Raw genomic sequence first — 23,429 nt, forward strand, 5'->3', positions numbered from 1 at the left:
TTTGCTTTATGCTGTAGTTGTGAAATGTGGGCAAGCCACATTAAGCACCCACTTATCTAGGCTTATCTATCTGTGTTTTTTACTTATGTTATAGCCCACTGGTGCTTACCATATAGCAACATGCAACTAGGGGCATTTGGTGAGTGCTGATGGCTTGAAATTCTGATTTATGGGTTGGGCTCAAAATCACATACCTCAGTATGACTTGATAGGTGAGGGAAAGTGAGGTTCAACTGTTACTTTTCCCAGTAAGTAAATAATCTAAGTCAAGGGCAACTACGGATCAGATTTTAAGGCATTTTTTATCAATATTCAGAAGTCTGAGGTTTTCCATTATCAAGTTGTTTCATGTGCTTATTAATAGTAAAACTTTTTATTAAAAGATTCATCAACATGGTTCTTACTTTAAAACATATCCTGTCTAGTTCTTTCAATTACTTACTGTTTACAATGTATTAATACTAGAATATATGAGTAAAAAAAAAGAAACCAGAAATTTTTGGCTTTATGGAACCTACACTCTGGAGGGGAAGAAAGACATTGGAAAAGAATACATAAGGAAATCAAATTCTCCATTATAAGGCAATCAGTTTTATGAAGAAAAATAAAACAAAGAAGGCTGGGTGGTATTCATGTTTAAAAAGAGGGCTTGGGTGCCTGGGTGGCTTAGTGGGTTAAGCCTCTGCCTTCAGCTCCCGTCATGATCTCAGGGTCTTGGGATTGAGCCCTGCATCAGGCTCTCTGCTCAGCAGGGAGCCTACTTCCCTGCCTCTCTCTGCCTGCCTTTTAACCTACTTGTGATTTCTCTCTCTGTCAAATGAATAAATTAAAAAAAAAAAAAAAAGAGGGCTCAGTAAGAATGTAAGTGTGATTAAAGGAGGTGAGGGAGAAGGTAAGCCCTGCAGGTGTCTGAGCAAGATGCTGGTGCAGTGGCCCGTAGTGATGGTTGTATCCAGTAAGGTCTAGGAACAGTAGGAGTGAAACAGATTGAGGGCAGAGGGTTGATGGGGTTAGTCTGAAAGGACAGATCACTGGGTGGGGCCAAACGGGCAAATTTAAGGACTTGTTTTTAACCTAGGGGATCTGGAAGGCCAGGGACACAGAAGGTTTTGAGGAGAGAAGTTTCATGAGCTGACTTTTGTTTAATGGACCATTCTGTCTATACTATTACAAATTATACGTGGAAAAAGAGGGAGGCCATGGGAAAATCTGTTGTTAGGCTATTGTAAGAATCGAGGTGAAAGAAGAGGGCTTGAACAAGACCACAGCAAGAAGTATGAGAACTGATGGCAATTTGGGATTATTTTTCATTGAAAGCCAGTGGTATCTGCTTGGGATAGGGGTTAGGAAAAACAAAAGAAGTAAAAAAAAATAACTCTTAAGTGTTTCACCTTGGAATTGCTATTAATTGAAACATGGAAGACTAAGGGTAGAGCAAATATGGTAGAAGAATCAGGGGTTTGGTTTTGTATGTATTAGGATTGGGAAACCTATGAAATTTTTTTTAAAGATTTTTTAAAAGATTTTATTTATATGAGAGAGAGAGAGCATGAAAGGGGCGAGGGGAAGAGGGAGAAGCCGGCTCCCTGATGAGCAAAGGGCCTGATGTGGGACTTGATCCTGGGACTCCAGGATCATGACCTGAGCCGAAGGCAGTTGCTTAACCAACTGAGCCACCCAGGTGCCCTGAAATTAAATTTTAAATAGAGAGAAATTATGCAAAGCTCTTAGAATAATCCCTGGCTTTTGGTGAGGGCCATAAAAATGTTTGTGGCGGTGGATTTTGTGTTAGTGAAGCTTGTGTTGGTGGTTGTGACTGTTATTATTGGGGTTTACCAACCAAAAAGAGTTAATGAATAGGCAGCTGAGTAAACATTCAAGGACTGTGTTCAGGGCACAAGTTGCGGGTGGAGATGTGAATTTGGGAGCCGAACAAAGTACAGACGGTTAAAATAAATCCATCTCATCAGGTAGGTCATTAAGGCTGTGAGTACAGTTAAAAAAGAAAAGATATTTAAGGACAGAATCCTGAGTCATTCCAACTTTAGATAGTCAAGAAGATGAAGAGCAACCAGCACAAGAGCCCACCTTGAGGGGAGCTTAATGAAGGAGAAGGCAAACCAGGAGAGGGAGCTCATCCAGAAGCCCAGTAAGAAGGGAGTCATGTGCTAGTTACAGTCTCCCGATATGACTGGCTCTGTAGAAAAACCCAAAGGAAAACAGAGGAAAGCTATGAGACAGTTTATCAAGGTTTCTAGATAACTTAATGGTCTACCATCTGTTTCCAATACAACACCCAAGGTGTCCTAGCCCCTACCTAATGTTCACGTGCGTGAAAGATATTCAGGGTATACTGAATTAAGTAGTGAATCAATGAAAGAATTAAATGCCTTAAGCTGCAAAGTATTTCTCAAATTATTGTCCATGGATGATTTAGCAGGGGACTTCTGTTCTTTAAATGAAGAAATATAGAAGTGGGACAAGGGAAACATTGTATGTTTCTTATTTGTTAAGTAATGTCAATAGATAAAGACTTCAAGACCACACGTCTCATATCAAATACTTTCTCCAACCATGTTTGGTAAAATTAAATTATTAATAAATAACTCACATACATACATAAGTTTAAAAAACACACTTCTATAAATAATCTTACAACTTGTGATAACTCACTTAAAATGAGCACAAGATTCTGAACACATTATCAAAAAAAAGATATAAAAATGTCAGATAATTGTATGAAAAGTTGCTCATTACTTTTAGTCACTGGAGAATAGCAAATGAAAATCACTAAGGAAAAGAGGTATGCACCCCTATGTTTACTACAGCATTATTTACAATAGCCAAGATATGGAACCAACCCAAACGTCCACATGGTTCAAGGGTCAACTGTATCTGTAGAGGTAACAATGTGTATGAATCTAAAAATCATGTTGGCATCATGCCAACTGAAGGAATATCATACTTTTCCACTGGCTTTTATTTGATTCCATTTGGTTCTAAAATATTCTAGAAACAAAAAGCAGATTAGTTGTTGCATGGGGCAGGGAATGAAGATGGGAGGCGCTTCAAAGAGGCTCAAGGCAAGTATCTGGTGTGTGACAAATATGCTATATCACGATTGTGGTGGTAGTTATAAAACTGTAAAACTCACTGAATTACACACTTAAGAAGTGGTGAATTTTACTGAATGTAAGTTATACCTTAATAAAAAGATTGTTTAAAAGAATAAAGAATTGTGTGTGTGTGTGTGTGTGTGTGTGTGTGTTTTGTTTTGTTCTGTTTATGTTTTTGCTTTGGTAGGGGAATTATAGTGCTTTCCCATTTGAAAAGAGGAAGCTTACCTCAGAAACATTTTCTTTCATAATCCCCAGTGAAATAATTGATCCAAATAAAGATCATCAATAGATGCTGAAAGATGGTAAAAGAGGGATGGGAAACTGAACATTGATATGTTAACAAATATCACTTCATAATGTTTGCTAACTACCAAGGCATAAAGTTATGTTTTACAAGGGAGAGATCCACTGACATGTTCTTCCTTATATGACGCTATAATGAGAAGTGCATAGCACCTTCTGAAGTCTTCATTGGGGAAAAAAAAAAAAAAAAAAAGATTTAACCTACCTAAGATTTACCTTACCTAAGTAATGCTTTTGACACCATTTCCAGCTTACAAAAAATACACAATCTGGAGAATTAAATAAATGGCGCTGCAAGAAAACAATGAGGCATATACAGGATGAAGGATGCTCTGAATTTCTTCAGAAAGTCAATGTCCATAAATGGAAGAAAGTAGAAAGACTAAAATCAGTGAAACGAGATAGTCATAACTAAGTGAAAGTCATGGGGTTGGATCTTTCTCCAAAATGGACACCTATCCAGGACATTTTGGGGACAACTAAACAAAGGGAAATAAGACTGGTATAGAATTTTTATTAATTTTGCTAAGGGTAAGATGCCCGGGTGGCTCAGTCAGTTAGGCATCTATCCTCAGCTCAGATCATGATCCCAGCGTCCTGAGATCAAGTCCCATCTTGGGCTCCCTGCTCAGCGGGGAGTCTGCTTCTCCCTCTGCCCCATCCCCCTTCTCATGCTTGCTCTCTCTTGCAAAAATAAATAAATAAGTTATTTTAAAAATTTTTTGCCAAGGCTTAAACATGATATTGTGGTTAAAAAGAAGTGATCCATATTTTAAAAAGACACATGCTGGGGCTCCTGGGTGGCTCAAAGGGTTAAAGCCTCTACCTTTGGCTCAGATCATGATCCTGGGGTCCTGGGATGGAGCCCCACATCAGGCTCTCTACTCAGCAGGGAGCCTGCTTCTCTTGCATGCTCTCGCTCTGCCTGCTTCTCTGCCTACTTGTGATCTCTGTCTGTCAAATAAATAAAAACATAATAAAATAAAATAAAAAATTTTAAAAAAAGACACATGCTAAAGTATTTAGGGCTGAAGTATCATGTCGTTTACTATTTATTTTGGAAAAAGTATATACGCATGAAACAAAAATGTTAATATGTTTTGATGCTAATTTATGGATAGATGAGTGTTTCATTCTCCTCAACTTTTAATTTTTCTATATATTTGATTTTTTTTCTTAATAAAAAGTGTAAAACTATAAACTTCTAATAATTATAATAGGATCAATAATTAATATAAGTGGGTCAATAATTCAGTATAAAGAAATGTGAAAAGATAGAATTTGGTGTCTTAAAACTACTGGGTATCATAATTTCCACAATGGAAGGAACTAAAGCAATATATAGTGGAAAATTAAAAATTTTAGTGCACAGTCTAGAAATGAAAAAAAAATAGAAAATGAATGCGCAAAGCAACTAACCAAAAAGGATAGAAAAAGAATAACAATAAGAGGAATAGAGGAAATAATAAAGGTAAAATCAAAGTCTAATAAAACAGAACACAAAACATTAGTATGGGATCAATAGAACAATATTTACTTAAACCAGTGAAAAACAGAGGCAACATGAGTTAGCAAGCTTAGAAATAAAAAGAGCTACACAACTGAGAATACAACAGAGATTTTAAATAATAGAAGTACTTCAGTATGAGAAACTTTATGGCAATAAGTTTGAAAACACTGGTAAAATGATCAATGTCCTAAAATTTAAAATAGAACATTTAATAAACTCACTCAAGAATCAACAGAATCTTAAACAATTTCATAGAACTTCATATTTGAAAAAAAAAATTACATATAACCAATAGGCCCAAATGTTCTAAACCTCTTTAATGAGATGTAAGTCACATATCATAAAATTCACCCATTTAAAGTGCACAATTTGGGGACGCCTGGGTGGCTCAGTTGGTTAAGCAGCTGCCTTTGGCTCAGGTCATGATCCCAGTGTCCTGGGATCGAGTCCCACATCGGGCTCCTTGCTCAGCAGGGAGCCTGCTTCTCCCTCTGCCTCTGCCTGCCACTCTGTCTGCCTGTGCTCACTCTCTCTCCCTCTGATAAATAAATAAAATCTTTAAAAAAAAAATAAAGTGCACAATTTGTTTATTTATAGCACATGTAAGTTGTGCAACCATCACTATCACTTAAGTTTAGAAGAGTTTCATCACCCCAAAAAGAAACACATAGTACCTATGTGTACACTCCTCATTCTCCAGCCCAAGATAACCAATAACCTATTTTTTATTTCCACTATTTCTGCCTATTCTGGACATTTCCTTTAAATGCACCATACAGTATATGTCCTTTTTCATTTGGCTTCTTTACTTAGCATAATGTTTTTGAGATCTGCCAATGTCGTAGTGTCTATTTGTACTCCATACCTCCTTATTGCCAAATAATATTCCATTATAGGCATATACTACATTGCATTTATCCATTCATCAGTTAAGAGACTTCCTGGTTGTTTCCACTCTGTGGCTATTGTAAACAATGCTGCTAAAAACCTCCATGTGCCAACTTTTTCATTTCTCCAGTGTATATATATAGAAGACTAGAATTTCTGGGTCCTATGATAACTATATTCATTTTGAAGAACTGCTAAACTGCGTCCCAAAGCAGCTATACCATTTAATTCCCATCAGCTACATAGGAAGTTTCCAATTTCTCCACATATTCTCCCACATTTATTATTATTTGTTATTGATTATAGCCATCCTTGTTGTTTCAAGTGGTATTCTGTTGTGATTTTGATTTGCCTTTTCCTGATGGCTAATATCATTCTTTATCTTTTCATCTGCTTTTTTGGTTATTTGTACATCATGTCTAGAGAAATTTTTTTCTATTCCTATACCCAGTTTTAAATTGGGTTATTTGTCTCTTTATTGTTAAATTGTAGGCCCAGCTTTTTTAAATGCAATTTTTATAAAACTTGAAAACAATACAAAAACTCTTTTCTTACAGAAAGAGTTCTAGGTGGTAGAAATAGCAGGGAGGAGGAGAAAGAAAGAAGGGGGAGAAATGGGAGAGAAAAGGAAGAGAGAGGAGGAAAGGCTTTTTATGAGTTATCCAGAATTACTTTGATACTAAAAGTAAACATAGGGGATATTGGGAAAAATATTAACAAATATCTCAAAAATCCTAAATAAAGCAGAATCTGCCAACATAATAAATAATAACCATGATAATGGTAATAATGTGGTATGACCAAGTAAGGTTTACTCTATAATACAAAGGTGATTTGCCCCAAGAAAAAGCTATTAATTTGCAAATATATATATATATATATATAAGAAGATTTTAAAAAGATATTATTTCAATAGTTGCTGAACATTTCAGTAACATTCAATAATTAATCATGATTCAAAAACAAAAATCTTTCACAGAGTAGGAATAGAAGGGAACTCTGTTACGTTGATAAAGATGTCTACCAAAAAATCTATAGCATACATGATACTAAATAATGAAATTTAAGACATTTCCATTAAGTTTTTGTTCTAAACAGTAATGCCCCATAATGACTTCTGTTCAACATTTTCTAGCTCTTAGAGCAATGACATAAAGAAAAAAAGGTATAAGAACAAGAAAGTAATAAAACTATCATTATTTATAGTCAGTATTATCTCCATAGAAAACTAAAGAGAAACTAAAGGCAAATCATCAGGTATATGAAGACAGTAGCATGTTAACTCGAAAAAAGAACTAAAGTAGTGTCCTAAGAAAGGTGCCAAATTATTAATAATGTAACACTTTTTAATAAGATCTCATTTAAAATAATAATATTCAGAAGGCATATAAGAATAAACACAAAGACGTGATAAAAACTTTATAGTGACTACTTTGTTGGAAGGCATAAAAGAAGAGCTAAGTGAGTAGGAAAACATATAGGGTTAGACTGAAAGACTCAATCTCCTGACTTAATCTTTAAATGTGAAATATCAATCAAAATCCCAGGAGGTTTAATACAATGAACTGCACCGACTGATCATGAAATTCTTATAAAAAAGGTCGAAAGTAACCAACTAATCTTTAAGAAGAGTGACTGCACTAACATCCAAAAAAAGGGTCATGCAATGTACTTTCAGTTAAACAAATAAATGAGATAATTGCATCAATGAATACAAAGAGAGCCAAGAAACCGACTCACATAGATGGGATTGAGGTGTAGGACAAATGGCGCCATGAGTTAGAACGGAAAGGATTGATTATTGAAAAAATGGCATCAGGTCCACTTTGTATCTGAATGAAAAAGACAAAATTAGAACCCTACCTCAGACCATTCACAAAAAATAAACTCAGATTAAAAACTAAATGTGTGAAAGAGAAGAATAAAGTTGGAGGGACACCCTGCCCAATTTTAAGACTTACTATAAAGCTATAATAATCAAAACACTGTGGTGTTTGTGAAAAGACAGAAAGATCAATGGAACAGAATGGAGAGATCAGAAACATATCCCCATAAATACAGTCAACTTATTTTTGCAAGTGCAAAGGCAATACAATGGGGCAGAGATAATCATGTCAACAAATGGTGCTAGGACAGCAGGACATTCACATACCATTGATCAATTAACCAATCTAGAAATAGACTTTATACCCTTCACAAAATTAACATAAATGGTTAATTAATTAATTAATTTTTAAGATTTTATTTATTTATATGACAGAGAGAGACACAGTGAGAGAGAAGGAATACAAGCAGGGGGAGTGGGAGAGGGAGAAGCAGACTTCCTGCCAAGCAGGGAGCCTGGTGTGGGGCTTGATCCTAGGACTCTGTCATCATGACCTGAGCTGAAGGTGGCTGCTTAATGACTGAGGCACCCAGGTGCCCTAACAGACCTAAATTTAAAACACAAAACTATTCAAGTCTTACATGGTGCCATAGGGAAAAACCTAATGACCTTAGGTACAGTGACACTTTTTAGATACATCACCAAAAATATAATTCATCAAAGGAATAACTGATAAGCGGGACTTCATTAAAATGAAAAACTTCTCTCTGTGAAATATAACATTGAAAAAAATGAGAAGACAAGCCACAGATTCGGAGAAAATATTTGTAAAAGATACATTTGATAAAAGACTTACCTAAAATATACCAAGGACCCTTAAAACTCAACAATAAGAAAACAACCCCATTATAAACAGGCCAAAGACCTTAAAAGACACCTCACCTAAGAAGATATACAGATGGCAAATAAGCATATGAAAGGATGTTCCCCATCATGCCATCAAGGGGATGCAAATCAAAGCAATAATGGGATACCACTATATATCTGTTAAAATGGCCAAAATCCAGTGACGACACCCTCCAGCAGGGAGAATGTGGAGCAACAGGAGCTCTCGCAAGTTGGTGGTGGGAATATAAAATAGTTGAGCCAATTTGGAAAAAAGCGGGACAGGTTCTTACAGAACCAAACATACTCTGACCATGGGATCTAGCAATTGTGTTCTTTGGTATTTATCCAAAAGAATTGAAAACTTATGTCGACCTAAGAACCTACACATGGATGTTTACTGCATCTTTATTCATAATTCCAAAACTTGGAAGTGACCAAGATGTCCTCTAGTAGGTGAACGGATAACTAGACCATGGTACATGCAGACAATGGATCATCAAACAGCACTAAAAAATGAACCATCAAGCTGTGAACAGACACAGAGTTACCTTAAGTGTATATTACCAAGTGGGCGCAGCCAATCTGAAAAGGCTATGTGATGTTAGATTCCAACTATATGACATTTTGAAAGAGCCAAAACTGTGGAAACAATAAAACAAATCAAACAAACAGAGAAAAAACAGTGGTTCTTAAGAGCAATGTGAGTAGGAGAGACGAATAAGCAGAGAAATGAACAGGAGAATTTTGATGGCAGTGAAAATACCCTGCATGATATTAAAAGGATGAATATGCCATTATGCATTTGTCTGAACCCACAGGATGCACACCAAGAGCGAACCTAAGATAAACTATGGATGTGGGGTGATCATGACATGTCAACATAGATTCACTGTTGGTAAAAATATACCATTCTAGAGATTGAGGGAGGTTACGCACGTGCGGGTGCGAAGGGAGCATGGGAAATCTCTATACATTCTTATCAGTTTCACTGTAAACTTAAATTTGCTATTTAAAAACTAAAGTCTTTAAAAAAAAACTTCTGAATGTAAAAAGCAAATCTTAAAACTTTTTGAAGAATGTTTTGGAGAAGACTTTTAAATTATTTCAGATGCAAAGTAAATGAAGAATTTCACTACACTGAATTATTAAATCTCTGTAGGGAAAAAATTATCTGAAGAAAAAGAAAAGTCAAGGCACAGTTTAGGAGAATATTTTTGAAACATATATATCCTTATAAGAATCTCTATTCCAAATTTATGAAGAACTACCAAGAGGTAGGAAACTTGTTTTAAAAAGGGGAAGTATATGAATAGACAGTTCACAGAATAATTTAATAAATGGTAAAACATATATTAAAGTGCTAATCTCATTACTTAGGAAATACAACCTAAAATGACAGTAATACATTGTGCCATCCATGCCTATCGTAATCACAAAAAAATAATCATTGGTTAACCATGTGTTGGTGAGCATGTGTAGAAAAACAACTCTTCCACGCTGCAGATAAAAACAAGCTACTCATGATCTAAGACACAGCAGCTCTATACCTATGTACTTGCTTGGGGGAAAGTCTCACAACACACACACACACACTTGACACATGCAAAAACTCTCATCAGACGTTAAGTCTCAAAGTAAACATCAGTATGTTCCTAAAGTAGAACTATAAAAAAAAAAAAGTGCTGATAACAATACAATAAGACCATAAATTAATGACCAAAATCAGAAAATGAAAAGTCCTCCTCTCTTCAGTGACTTGGAGAAACAATTTTTAAGCAACTCTCAAATGAAAGAGACTACTAAAATGAACTTCAAACTTTTCTAAAAAATAATGATAAAATAACTGGCTGCGTTTAAAGCTGTGGTCACAGAAAAATTATTAGCACACTGAACAGTAAAAATGTAAGGATATAAATAAACTAAATTCTCAGCTCAAAAGCCTAAAAGAGGAAAATTAATCAAGGGAAGCACAAGGAGACAAGGGTAAGAGCAAAATGTACTGAAACAGAGAACAGCAAAGTAATTAAACTTAGCTAAGAAATAACAGTCCAGCTTGTTTCTTTGAAATGGACCCCTCCATAATTCGATCTAAAAACAAGAAGTGGGGGGGGGGGAGGAAGCACAAAGATGCAAGATAAGAAATGGCAATAGGAAATTACCACTGAAACAGAAAAAAAAAAATAAGAGGCTACTTTATAGATGTCATCTCTACGGAACGAAATTTGAAAATATAGATAAGATGGAATAAATCTTTGGAAAAGATATTTACTAAATTGGTTCTATTCAGGATAGAAAACTCAATCAGATCAACTTCTCTAAAAGAATAAAGAAAATAATAAATACAGTAACCCAGTCAAAAACCTGCAGGCCCTGTCATTTCACTTGAGATCTCTAACAAAGCCTCAAGCCTAGACCATTCAAATGTTCCTTTTTTTTTTTTTTTCCAGAACAGTCAAAAGGAAGAAAAACTTTGTAATTATTTTTATAAAGCAAATATGTCTTTAACAGTTACTATGGACTGAATGTTTTCATTCACAACAAATTCGTACATGGAAGGCCTCCCTCCAGATACGATGCTATTAAGAGGTGGAGCCTTTGGGAGGTGGTTGGGACTGATGAGGTCAGAAGGGTGAGTCCTCATTGATGGGATTACTGCTCTTAGAAGAGTCCCGAGAGAGCTTGCTTCCTTCCAGCTCTCCACCATGTAGGGGACCAGGAGGCTGAGGACACAAGAAATCAGCGATTTGCAACTTAGAAAGGGGGCCCTCACCAGGACTCAACCACAGTGGCATCCTGATTACAGACGTTCAGCCTCCAGAACCGTAAGATTAATTTGTTGTTGATAAACCACCAGGTTTATGCTATTTTGTTATAGCAGCCAGAACTAAGAAAACAATTTCGCCCAATTAAAAACAATTAAAAAGGGGCGCCTGGGTGGCTCAGTGAGTTAAAGCCTTTGCCATCAGCTCAGGTCATGATCCCAGGGTCCTGGGATCGAGCCCCACATCGGGCTCTCTGCTCAGCGGGGAGCCTGCTTCCTCCTCTCTCTGCCTGCCTCTCTGCCTACTTGTAATCTCTCTGCCAAATAAATAAATAAAATTAAAAAAAAAACAATTAAAAAGTATTATACACCAATGTCACTATACATCGATGCAAAAATGCTAAATAAATATAAGCAAGACAATGTAATACTACATTAAAAAATAATATATACCATGACTGAAAGCCACTTGCATTTGGCTCAATAATAATTAGTTAATATAATATACCACATTGCTAAATCTAAGGAGAATAAATGTGTGAGTCTATGCACAGATATTTTAAAAGCCTTGACAAAATTCAACACCCTCCCTGAGGTGAGGGATAGAAACTGAGAAAGATAGGAATCGATGTACAAGATAATACAGACACATACAGATGCACACGCAGACACACACACACACATAAACACATATCCTTTGTCTGAACACCAGCACCTCACTTAACAGAGAAATACTTGAGGCATTTCTAGTAAAATCACAAACAAGGCACAGATGCCCACTGTTCCTACTATTTGACAGTGTCGTGTAGTCAACGCAGTCATAGAAGATAAATAGAGGCTGAGAATTAGAAAATAGCAAATAAAAACTCTATTTTTAGATGACAGTAGTATGCCTGAAAAAAAAAGTGCGACTCGATGATAACATTAATTCAAACAATAACAATTCAGGTTCACTAAAATGAAAATATATAAATAAATCACCATCTTTTATACTAATAATAACCTGTTAGAGGGATAGACTGTTATAAAGAAAAAATCATTTATATTACCAACAAAGAAGATAAAATATTTAGGGAAATCATAAGACAAAATGTATAAAATCTGCATGAGGAAAGCTTTAAAACTCCTCAAAATCACAAAACTGGACTTGAAAATATAGAAGGCAGCCTTCACTCGGCTATGATACGATGACTCAATATTATAAAAATGTCACTTCTCTCTAAGTGATTTTATAAAATTAACACAATTCCAATAAAAATACCAACAAGATTTTTTTTTTTTTGGAGCTGGACAAGTTCCTACTTGAGTTCTTATGAAAAAGTTTTGTAAGAATCACCATTAAGAAAAGATTTAACAAGAAAAATAGTTTACCGTGGAGAAAACATACTATATACCTCCTATAATAAAAACAGTGTGGTGCTGCTGGATGGACAGAGAAACAGGACAGGAACAGAGGATGATGTCCAGGGAGACCCCCAAGAACATGTGGAAATATATGATTAATAAAGACCAGCATTTCAAGTCACTGGGTCAACAATGGGCTTTTTTTTTTTTTTTTTTTTTTTTTTTTTTTTTTTTTTTTATTTTTTTTAATTTTTTATTTTTTATAAACATATATTTTTATCCCCAGGGGTACAGGTCTGTGAATCACCAGGCTGTGAAGTGTGTAAACAATGGGCTTTTTAAACAAAAAATGTTGCACAACTCATTGGCCATTTGGCCAAAAAGAACACTGAATTTACACTTCAAACCACACAGAGCATAAACTCCAAATAGATTCAGAATCTATGTGTAAAACAAGGCCATACAAGAGACGCAAAAACGGGAAACTTCTCTATCACCCAAGTGAAAGAAATGCTTACGTAACTATGACTCAACAACAGGTACAGTAAAGCATCAATAAATTTGACTATCTAAAAATTTTCTAAAAATCAAGTTATATTTGTTTTCTAATGACTGTTATAACAAATTATCACAAGGGCAATGGCTTAAAACAACGCTGTTACTACCTTCTAGTTTTTGGTAGAATTCCAACTGGTCTCACTTGTTTCAAGTCAAGGTGTAGGGAGCGCTGCATTAGTTTCCAGGGGCTCTAGAGGAGACTCTGCTCCCTTGCCTGTTCTAGCTTCTCAGATGCCATCCATAGCCCTTGGCTCGTAGCCCTTTCCTCATTCTGCGAAGCCAGCACTGTTGCAGGTATGTGACTTTTTTTTCCAACTGTATTTCCCTTTCACTATAGCCAAGAATGATGCTTAGTTTTGAAAGGCACTCCTGAATAATCCAGAAATATACTCTCCCTCTGAGGGCACTTAATTTAATCATAACTGCAAAGTACTTTTTGCCATGTAAGGTAATATATTTACAGATTCTGGGAATTAGGGTATGGGCATCTTTGCGGGCCATATTCTGCCTATCACACATAACAACGCAGACACACACACACACACAATGAAAAGACCACGGACATGCCAAATGAAAATGTTTGTTACAAATCATAAACAAAGGCCAATAACCCTAATATACAAAAATCTCCTAAAGTAAGGGGGAAATATTCATAAAAAATTTAGCAAAAGTCATGGACAGACAATTCACAAAATGATGTGAAAGTGGCCTCGGAGCATATGGGAGGTTGGTTTCACTCATACTAGAGAACTGCAAATTACAGCCACACTGAGATGCAGTTTCTCATCTATCAGATGCTAGGAAATGTAGACATTGAAAAAATCACGCTGTTGGTGAGACTGTGCATGAACACACACTTTCATATATTGCTGGTGAAGATTTGTAAAAAATTCCCTGAAGGAAAATCTGTCGACACCCAATAGAACCTCATTTGTATTTACCATTTGAGGGAGAATTCTCATTCTCACGTTGTGGAGTTTACCCTGAAAGTACGCTTCTAACAAAACGAAAACACACTCACGGCATCATTTTAAGTTGGTGCTGAAAAGCTCTCTTACTTATCTTTGCTTCCATCTATTCTTTTTTCATTGTTTAAGATTTTATTATTTGAGAGCGATAGAGCACATGTGCGAGACAGAGCAGAAACTGGGGCCCCGGGTGGGGGGTGTGGGCAGTGGTGTGTGGGCAGAGGGAGAGGGAGTGAGAACAGCAGACTCCCCACTGAGCAGGGAACCCTCCGGGGGTCTCAAGCCCAGGACCCCCAGGATCATGACCTGAACCTAAATGACTGAGCCACCCAGGCGCCCCCCAACCCATCTATTCCTTTTTAGCCTTATATTATGACTTGTCATGTCTTTCAGGTTGGCTCATAAACTATTTTGTAATCTTTCATGGGAAGTTTCTATACTTTATAGTAGCACTGAATAAATGTCTGCTGATTTTTAAATTATTAGGGTTGAACAATCATTTTTTTAACAAGGAATTTCTTTCTAAAATTAAGCTCTCGTATAACTAACACTATATGGCTTGTTAATTTGGGGGTTATCCCAAATTAATGACTATTATACTCACTTTTACTAGCTTAATACTGAATTTCTGTTTTATTCACAGCCAGCCTTAATCAGAGAAACCAAGTTTCTTTAATTATGAAGCCTCTGTGGCCAGGGCTGAATTAAGCCCAGCCACTCCAAACAAGGTTCCACCGGACTTCCCACACTCTTTGACTCACAACCGAGCAGACCCTTGTTCTAGGATAGCATTATCATCATTAATAAAATGTATAAATGCAGCACATTTAAGTAGTGCCTGGTGATTCTCCCGGGGCTTGTTAACAGAGCAAATAAATACATACCCATACTCTCTCAATCATTCCATTTTTAAACTTAAAGATGAATGGCCTTTCACTACTCCAGGCTTTCATTCAACCATCATTTATTAAGCAGCTATTCTATCAGATACTGTGCCAGATTCCTAAAGTCAAGTTTATGGTCTGTGAGAAAATTTTTTTAAAACTGCATGGCTTTAATTTTTAACAGCTTATTTTCTGCATTTTTTGCTTGTATTCAGATCCTGTGTTTAAGCTGGCTCCCGAAATCACTGTATTTCATAGTATGTACACACACACACACACACACACAGGTATGCATTTATATATGGATATAATGTGTGTATATGTCTCTATAATCCCGTACATTACTTTTATTAGAAAACCTCCCTTTATACTGAGCAACCTATTAGCAGAGTCACAATGTTCAGGCAAGGAAGAGAGGGAACTGTCCTCGTTCACTGACATGCGTATTTCGGCTGCCTTAGACCCACCAAATCAGTGCTCAGAGAAGCATCCACACGTCTGAAATGGTTGTCTAAGAGGGATGGTGGACTATGTTTCATCCTGACTTGCATGTAGGAAATCCATTATCCACTCCTCTACCCTAGCATGGGGATAGCTTCTGCGGTTTTCCAACAACTTATAGAATGTAATCCTATGAAAATAATATACACATATTTTTGAGAGGAACTCTAACAGGAAGTTAATAATATAGTATCTTTCTCACTAGATGCTAAAATAATTTTACAAGGATCTTATTAATCCTCTTAATTTTACTTGATGATTTGTGGACTTGGTTTTTTTTATGTTTCTCATCATAGAATCACAAAATAATATGATTATTGAAAGAAACTCAATGCCATTCTTGCTTGCTTTATGGAGGCGGAGGGGATTGGGCTTGCATGATATTTAGGATCACACAAGGGACTCAGAGAGAGAACACAAAGCTGGCTGTGAGGTTTCCTCACCCACTTCCCAGCCTGCTAGCCACCAGCCTGGGGCAAGTTTTTGGTGCCTGTGGAACTTAGTGGAGCATCTCTAAGCGTGACTTAGAAGGACATGGAAACACAAGATCAAATTTGTAATGACCTGCATTCCTTCTTTATTTATTCAGGAGTTGGTATGGAGGGGGTTTGTAAAACACAAGAAAGTTTAAAAATTCACTCTAGATCAAGATTTCACCTGTGGGAACCGGCACCCACAGGTGAAATCTTGCCTATTTTCCTAAGTAAAGCTTTATTAGAACACAGTCACACCCACTCACTTATACATTACCTGAGGCTGCTTTTGAGTCCCAGTTACAGATTTGGGTGGCTGGGACAAGGACCATAGGGATACATCCAGGAGAACCAAAAATATTTCCTTTCTGGCCCTTAACAAAAAATGTTTACTACTCCCTGCCCTAGATATTATTGCCCCTTACAAGCTACTATCAACATGAATACATATACTTAAAAAAACTACTAAGGGTTATAATTTTGAGCTGTATTTTGAAACAACTATGGTAATTAAGTACATGTTATCAATTCTAATGAGCCCTCAAGTTTCTAGTACAAGTTGTTCTACAGTGCTTACGTTCCTGTGGAATGTTAGTGACATTCCTTTTTTAATAATAAGAATAGGAGTCAATGTAACTAATTAACTTTTAAAAATTAAACCTAAATTAACTTTTTATAGCCAGTAATAACTACAGCTAAGATGACTCCCAGATTATTAAAATACAGCATTCCTAATGAATGTATATCCACTATAACTTTCTTTACAAAGATAATTATAGTTGTTTATACAGTTTCCTCCTGTCTTTTGTGCTTTCGAGATTACATTATTTTCCCAAAATGTAAACATGGATTTTTTTCAATATATTTATTTTCATGAATTAACACTTACAATGAATAATGAATACAACACTTACCAAATTTTTTAAATGCCCTGTAAAATTTTAAAATTGTATAACTACCATTTGAGGAATAATAGAAAATTCAAAGAAATATTATGAACAGGTCCCAGACTTTCTTATGAAAGAAAGAGAATTTTGAGACATATTCTGGGAATATGCTGGACATAAGATAAAGGGAACAACTGAAGCTGAGACTGACACACAGGGATTGAAGTAAAGCAGAACCATAATAAATTATTAATTTTTAGGAAATATATTCCTGGCCCTAGAGAGAATCTGTTCTGCCTTTATACTATTTTAGCCTGTATATGAAGTCAGGATAGGTTAGGTCATACCATGGTAACAAACAATCCCCAGATATCCCTGGCTTGAAATGAAACCTTATTTCTTCTTCCCACTACATGTTTGGCCAAAGGCCTTTTGTGCAGTCATTCTACGATTCTAGCTTTATAATAAATCATCAGGTTGAGCACTGATGGCTGCCATGCCAGAACAAAAGAGCCCATTGGAGGGTGGCACATCCATAATTAAATGCTTCAACTTGGACTGTTACTTTTGCTAGCAACTCATTGGTCAGAATGAGTCACATGACCCCTCCAAACTCCAAGGGAGCTGGAGTTGCAACTCTACTACGTGTCTATATGGGATAGAGCTAGAAATATTTATTAACAACTCATTGAATGTTTAATGATTAAGGACGCAAACCTTGGGCCAGACTAGCTAATCGTCTGTGCTTCACATTCCTCATCTGTAAAATGAGAATACTAAACCTTAGAATTGTGAGGATCAAATGAGTTAAATATTTGTAAAGAGCTTCGAAGAGTACTGCCATAAAGTGTTACTGGTGCTTTATTCTAAGCTTTGCCCTTGCCACACTGCTCTTCAGAGCCAAAACAGAGGAGAGCTGTCTTAGAAATGCTGACTTGGGCCCAGCAGGGATGCCTATGAGAAGTAGTCTGGAGGGGGTAAAAAAAAAAAAAAATCAAATGAAAGAAATCAAAATGCTAGGTCTTCAACATATGAAGACATATCAATATATGTCTTCAACATATATTGATCCAGGAGGCAGGAGACAAGACATTAGCGGGGTAATGATTCAGTGTCACAGAAGCTAGTGGAACAGGGGGACAAAGACACCAAAAACTGATAGTAGGTCTTAAGAAGTATGAGGGCCAGAAAATGAATATAGGGTGTGAACATGTATGGACATGGTAAGTAGAGGATGCCGAGTAAGGCTATTCTACAGTATGCATATTTGGGGAATGCATTATATGAATGGAATCCTTTCTAAGGTGTGGTTTACAAGACTTCCATCAGGCTGAAAATGAGAGTGGAAGTAGAAGACTCTGACTAGCAAAAGCAAAGGCAATAATGCAAGAGGAGAAATGGGAACGAAGAGGAAATGAACCAAGAATCCATGTCCAGGAAATGCAATCAGAGAGCTCCTTTCCTATATAAATGTGAAGCAAGTGGCAGACTGATGGCAATTTCATTTCTATCAGAACTCCCAGCTCTGGCTGGGAGTGGTCAGCTCTGGCAAGGGTGATTGCTCTGAATCCATGAAGCATGACTAACTACCCTTGATGACCCATGATGACCTTGCATCCATGTGCACTCAGACAATCCTGGCCCATTAGGTACCAGCTGAAGATGAATTGACATGATTTCCTCTTCCAGCACCTAACTAGTTAAAGGGCGAGCCAGAGAAGTTATTCACCCACGTGTGACATAAATCAGAATGAAAAAAGTTCTGCACTGCATTCACATGCCAGATTTTGTGGGACTACAGAAGATGGAGCATCCCATTTGGAGCACAGAATCAGGAGCTGCTTTTCAGAGGAGATGCCCCTGTAACTGAGATTTTTAAAAGAAGAGGAATAAAAAGTTGGATGGTGTATTGAATACCAAAATAATGGAATATCATGTATAGCTATGAAAATATGGACCATGTAGAGACCATTTGGAGTGGGCAGAGGGGCAGTATGTTTAAAAAAGGAAAAAGGAGATTTTTTTTTCTACTGCCAAGTTCAGTGGCACATTTTATAAGGTCTCATTCCTCAATGTATCTATATTTACAAACTTTTCCGTTATTCCTTCCTCCAAATATTAAAATTTTTAAATGGCTATTTGATTTGAATTTTGTTTCAGAAATCATTCAGTGCAAGCTCTGTGTTTTTCTATATAGTCACAAATTCAAAAAGTCATAGAGCTGAGAAGAAATTTTAGCTCAGATTCCTGCTTTACAGATGAAAGTCCAGTGGCCAAATGACTTACCTGTGGTTACAGAGTGGCAGACTCAAGACTAGAATTCCTATCATAACACTGAATGCGTTTGTTGCTTTAAAAGATAAAAGAGTCAAGAAAACAAACATGATTCTGAAGTTACTCTTGTGGTTTTTCTGCGAGCATTCTGTGTTAGAAACAAAGGGACGTATCTATAAGGTTCAAAGTAATACGCATAGTGTGAAATGGAATTATTCATTAAACCCTCAAATGTCTAATAGAGAGGTCACCACTTGAAGCTGGTGTGTGTTTAAGCCAAATAAATGGAAGTTCTATTCCACAAAGTAGGGATTAAATTTATGGAACTTATTACCCAACAAGAGGTGGGAGAGGTTAGAAATACAAACAGATGTTAAGTGGCTTGTATAAATTAATGACAGGCCCATGATAGTTAATAAGAAAAAATGTCATGTTTGGGTCATGTTGTGAATGTTTGAAGTTCATATCAAAGATGCCCTGCTTGCCAGCTCCACCAAAGATGGAGATGGCAAAGGGACAGGATATCCTCCACAAATTTTGCTTCCATTTGTACAAACCTCCAGTATTTTGGATGCCATGCAAAAGCACCAGGTTTGTGAATAGAAGACGGACATTCAAGAAACCCATCTTTGACAATATATTCAGCAAGTCAACTATGTCTCAAGCATCTTGTTCCCAAACAGAAGTATAGAGGATATTTTTACATTCCAACTTTACATGAAGAAGCAGGTCTTGGAAACTCCATGAGAAAGTTTTCCTAAGGATTTATCCACACTTTCGTCTCTGTTTTGCTCAAAATGAAAAGCAGGAAACCTTCCAGACATTTTGAACCTCTGACCTTTTTGTGGCTTTCCCATTAAGACATGCAAACATCCACACAGCTATTCAAATATCCCTTCTCACTGCATTATAGGATGGCCATATAGTATCCCTACATCTAGAACACTTCCACTTCCAGCCCATTATAAAATGAATTGAACTGCATGTTCCTTAGGAAAAAAGAAGATCCCTTGGCTCATAAATGTGAAATCCAGTGTCATATATACCTATCTTGTTTTCAAAATGATGTTTTTCCCAGGCCACCCTAACTGACCCTTTCCAAATGTTCTCACTTGACAAGTGAATCAGCTTTTGCCTTTCCCCAATCTCAGCTCATGCCTTCTTCTTTGATAATATCGGGATATCCACGTCAGACAACAGTCTCAGCTAATTAATTTACTCTAATGTCTAGCAGCCATTTGACAGGAAAAATAATCAACACGGTATTTATTGCAAAATCGTTACCATTGTGACAAAGATGAATGCAAACTTCACACAATCATTTTTCAACTGTTATCCAAACTTGAAAATGATTTTCAAATATTAACTTTAACATTATGAGGAGGAAGATAATGGTTCTACTTTAAAACTGCCTGGAAATGGAACTTCTCTAACAATGGCTTAGCGTTGAGCCAAAAAAATAAACTTGCTTACTAACATAGTAAATGGGCCAGAAATAAATCTGTCAGAGATTTGGGTGGGAGAGAGCTAGTATGAGTGGGAAGGGGGGCCACACAAAGGGGCAGTGGAATTGAATATCTAAAATAAATGATCTGAAACTTTCAACATAGTGTATCTTCAGAAAGCACTATCTTCTTTTTGTGAAATGCACATACCACTGTCATAATATGGGTGAAACTAGAAAAATCTAAATCCAGACCATGAGAAACATCTACAGCACTCCGCTTTAATCTCCGTCTCCAGTATAAAAAAAAAACCAAACTGGTAGTTCCATTCACTTTAATGTACTCTCAATAAATACTTTCCCATGAGCTTTGTTTCTTGTTTCTAGCATTATCCTCCCTGATAATCCTTACTCAACCTTGGGATTTTTAACTGTTAAATTAATAATTGTTCATTTCAGTGATGATCTGAAACTTACTTCCTTCTCTCATCTGAAGGCCAGAGTAATTGGCCAATAAAAGTTCCACCAAGGTCAGGAATGACCTAATTTACTTGTAATTATTAATTGTGCTCTGACCTCTTAACCATAAATAAAGCCTTGGCATTGGAAAATTGAAAATGTGAAGCAGGACATGGTAATTTAAAAGAATCAGGGAATAAAGGAACAGTGAAGGAAAAGAGAATGGATTTTCTAAATTTAAAACACTCTTTTCCCTTTCTTGAAATAATGATTTATATTCTTTGAGTCGGCAAGAGAGTAATTGGATATGCATGATGCAATACTGGAATTTTAGGTATTTTGCCTAAAGGTTATTAACAATTAGTACCACGGGGCGGGGGGAATCATAAAGTTAGAATAACAACCCTCTCTCAAAGGATGACTGAAACTAGACTTGTAATCTGGTCATAATAAAATATGTTATGTTTATATTAAAGTCCCACATGTTAAGAGGAAAATTGACAACCTAGTATAAGTCCAGCAGGTGGCCATGATTAATTGGGGTCTGAAAAGTGAGTTGTACGAGGAGCCAAGGAAGAACCTACATCACTTTCTTTTGGAAAAGTGAACACTGAGGCCAAACATGGAAATGGGTCTTCAGCTTTTTAAAAGGGATTGTACACAGAAGAGGAAATATTCTTTACAAGTAGAATATGAGGGACAGACGATGAGTTACAGGCATGAAGGGGTGGCTGGCCTCCTTCTGTCCAGTGCAGAAGAATCTTCTCTGTATAACATCAAAAGGATGGTCCCCCAGCATCTCCTTTGACGCCTGCTGTGGTACAAAGCTCACCATCTCAAGATCATCCTCTTCCCCATTAGAGGCTCAAAGTGTCAGAACATTCCCTTCTAGTGCTAAGTTGCCAATTCTCAGATTCTCACTTCAACAGCTAGGTAACCAGTTCTGTTCTCATGATTATCTCAGGATGTGGTGAATCCTTTCTTCATAAGACAACTCACTGGAGTTTTCAAACAATTATAGGTCTACCTCTTAGTTTTCTGTTTGTCAGCATTGTTAATTCCTTCCGCCAAGATTAATTTATTTTTCACAACATACCATTCTAGTCACTGGTCTTCTGGACATTCACTGGTTGGTAAGGTTCTCAAATGACATCTGAAATAAATATTCTTGATACAGTGCAGCAAGAATACCACACAGGAATTCTAATTGCTCTGTTCAAGAGAATCCGTTAGTATGTGTTAGCTGAATACTTACTATGTTCAACCTAAGCTATTCGCCATTTAATAAATAACAGAAGTGGAAAGCCAGGTGCTGGAAATATTTGTACATGGAATAACTCTGGAGTTTTAATAAGATGTAAATCATTATGTGTACATGGGTGGTATAGTCCCAAGTTAAGGGGTGGGGAGGGCAGTTAGAAAAAAAAAATGGAACCCAGGCAGCCTAAGGAATCCACATGAGGAGTTATAGGTGAAGAAGACCTAAGCTGTACTTTGAAGGATGGGTGCAACTTGTCTGAAATGGAGACATGAACAACAAGGGAGAGTGTGTGTAACAGGAATGATCAGTAAAAAGGAGGCCAGGGTCGGTAGGGACATGTGTGGCTAGATTTAGAAGTATTTAGATTTATACCATACCATTTCCAACAGCAGTTTGTCCTTCCCATTCAACTTCTGGGTATCTATCTGAAGAAAATGAAAACATTGGCTTGAAAAGATTTATTTATCCCTATGTTCACTGAAGTTACAATAGCCAAGATACGGAGGCAACCTAAGGGTCTACTGATGAATGGATACATTAGCTATATATTCATATATATTCACTATGGAATATTACTTAACCACAAAAAAGAATGAGGCCTTGCCACTGGTGACAACATGGCTGGACCTGAAGAGCATTACGCTAAGTGAAATAAGTCAGATGGAAAAAGCCCTATACCATATAATCTCACTTACCATAGAATCTGAAAATGAAACAAAACAAAACAAATGAATAAGCCAAAACAGAAAACACACTCACACTCACACTCACAAATACAGAAAACAAACTGGTGTTCACCAGAAGGGTGAAGGCTTCAAGGTAAAGATGAAGTTGGTAGAAGGGAACAGGTGGTACAAACTTTCAGTTACAAAATAAGTCATGGAAAGTAATGTTCAGCTTGAGGAATAAAGTCAGTAATATTCTAATAACTTTGTATGGTGACAGATAATAAGTGGACCTACCTTAATGATCACGTCATAATGTATAAAAGTATCAAATCACTCTGTTTCACACTTGAAACTAATATAAGGTTGTAGGTCAATTACAACTCAATAGAAAATAGTAAGGAAATAAATATGCTT

At 36.6% G+C, this 23,429-nt stretch overlaps 1 protein-coding gene across 6 annotated transcripts in view; it reads right to left on the minus strand.

Annotated features, from left to right (window-relative positions):
• NCKAP5 (NCK associated protein 5) overlaps window positions 1-23,429 on the minus strand; it is a 971,589-nt gene that overhangs the window by 584,781 nt on the left and 363,379 nt on the right. The window contains exon 1 of one of the 6 annotated variants that reach the window (XM_045066500.1): window positions 22,725-22,811. The exons of the other annotated variants lie outside the window; for them this stretch is intronic. Coding sequence (XP_044922435.1) covers window positions 22,725-22,753 — 29 coding nt within the window. The 5' untranslated portion in view covers window positions 22,754-22,811. Of the gene's footprint in view, window positions 1-22,724; window positions 22,812-23,429 lie in introns of those variants that run through there. 6 annotated transcript variants of the gene reach the window in all.

The sequence above is a fragment of the Mustela putorius genome, unplaced genomic scaffold, assembly GCF_011764305.1.
Source record: "Mustela putorius furo isolate JIRA1106 unplaced genomic scaffold, ASM1176430v1.1 tig00003867_pilon_pilon_pilon, whole genome shotgun sequence".
Lineage (NCBI taxonomy): Eukaryota > Metazoa > Chordata > Mammalia > Carnivora > Mustelidae > Mustela > Mustela putorius.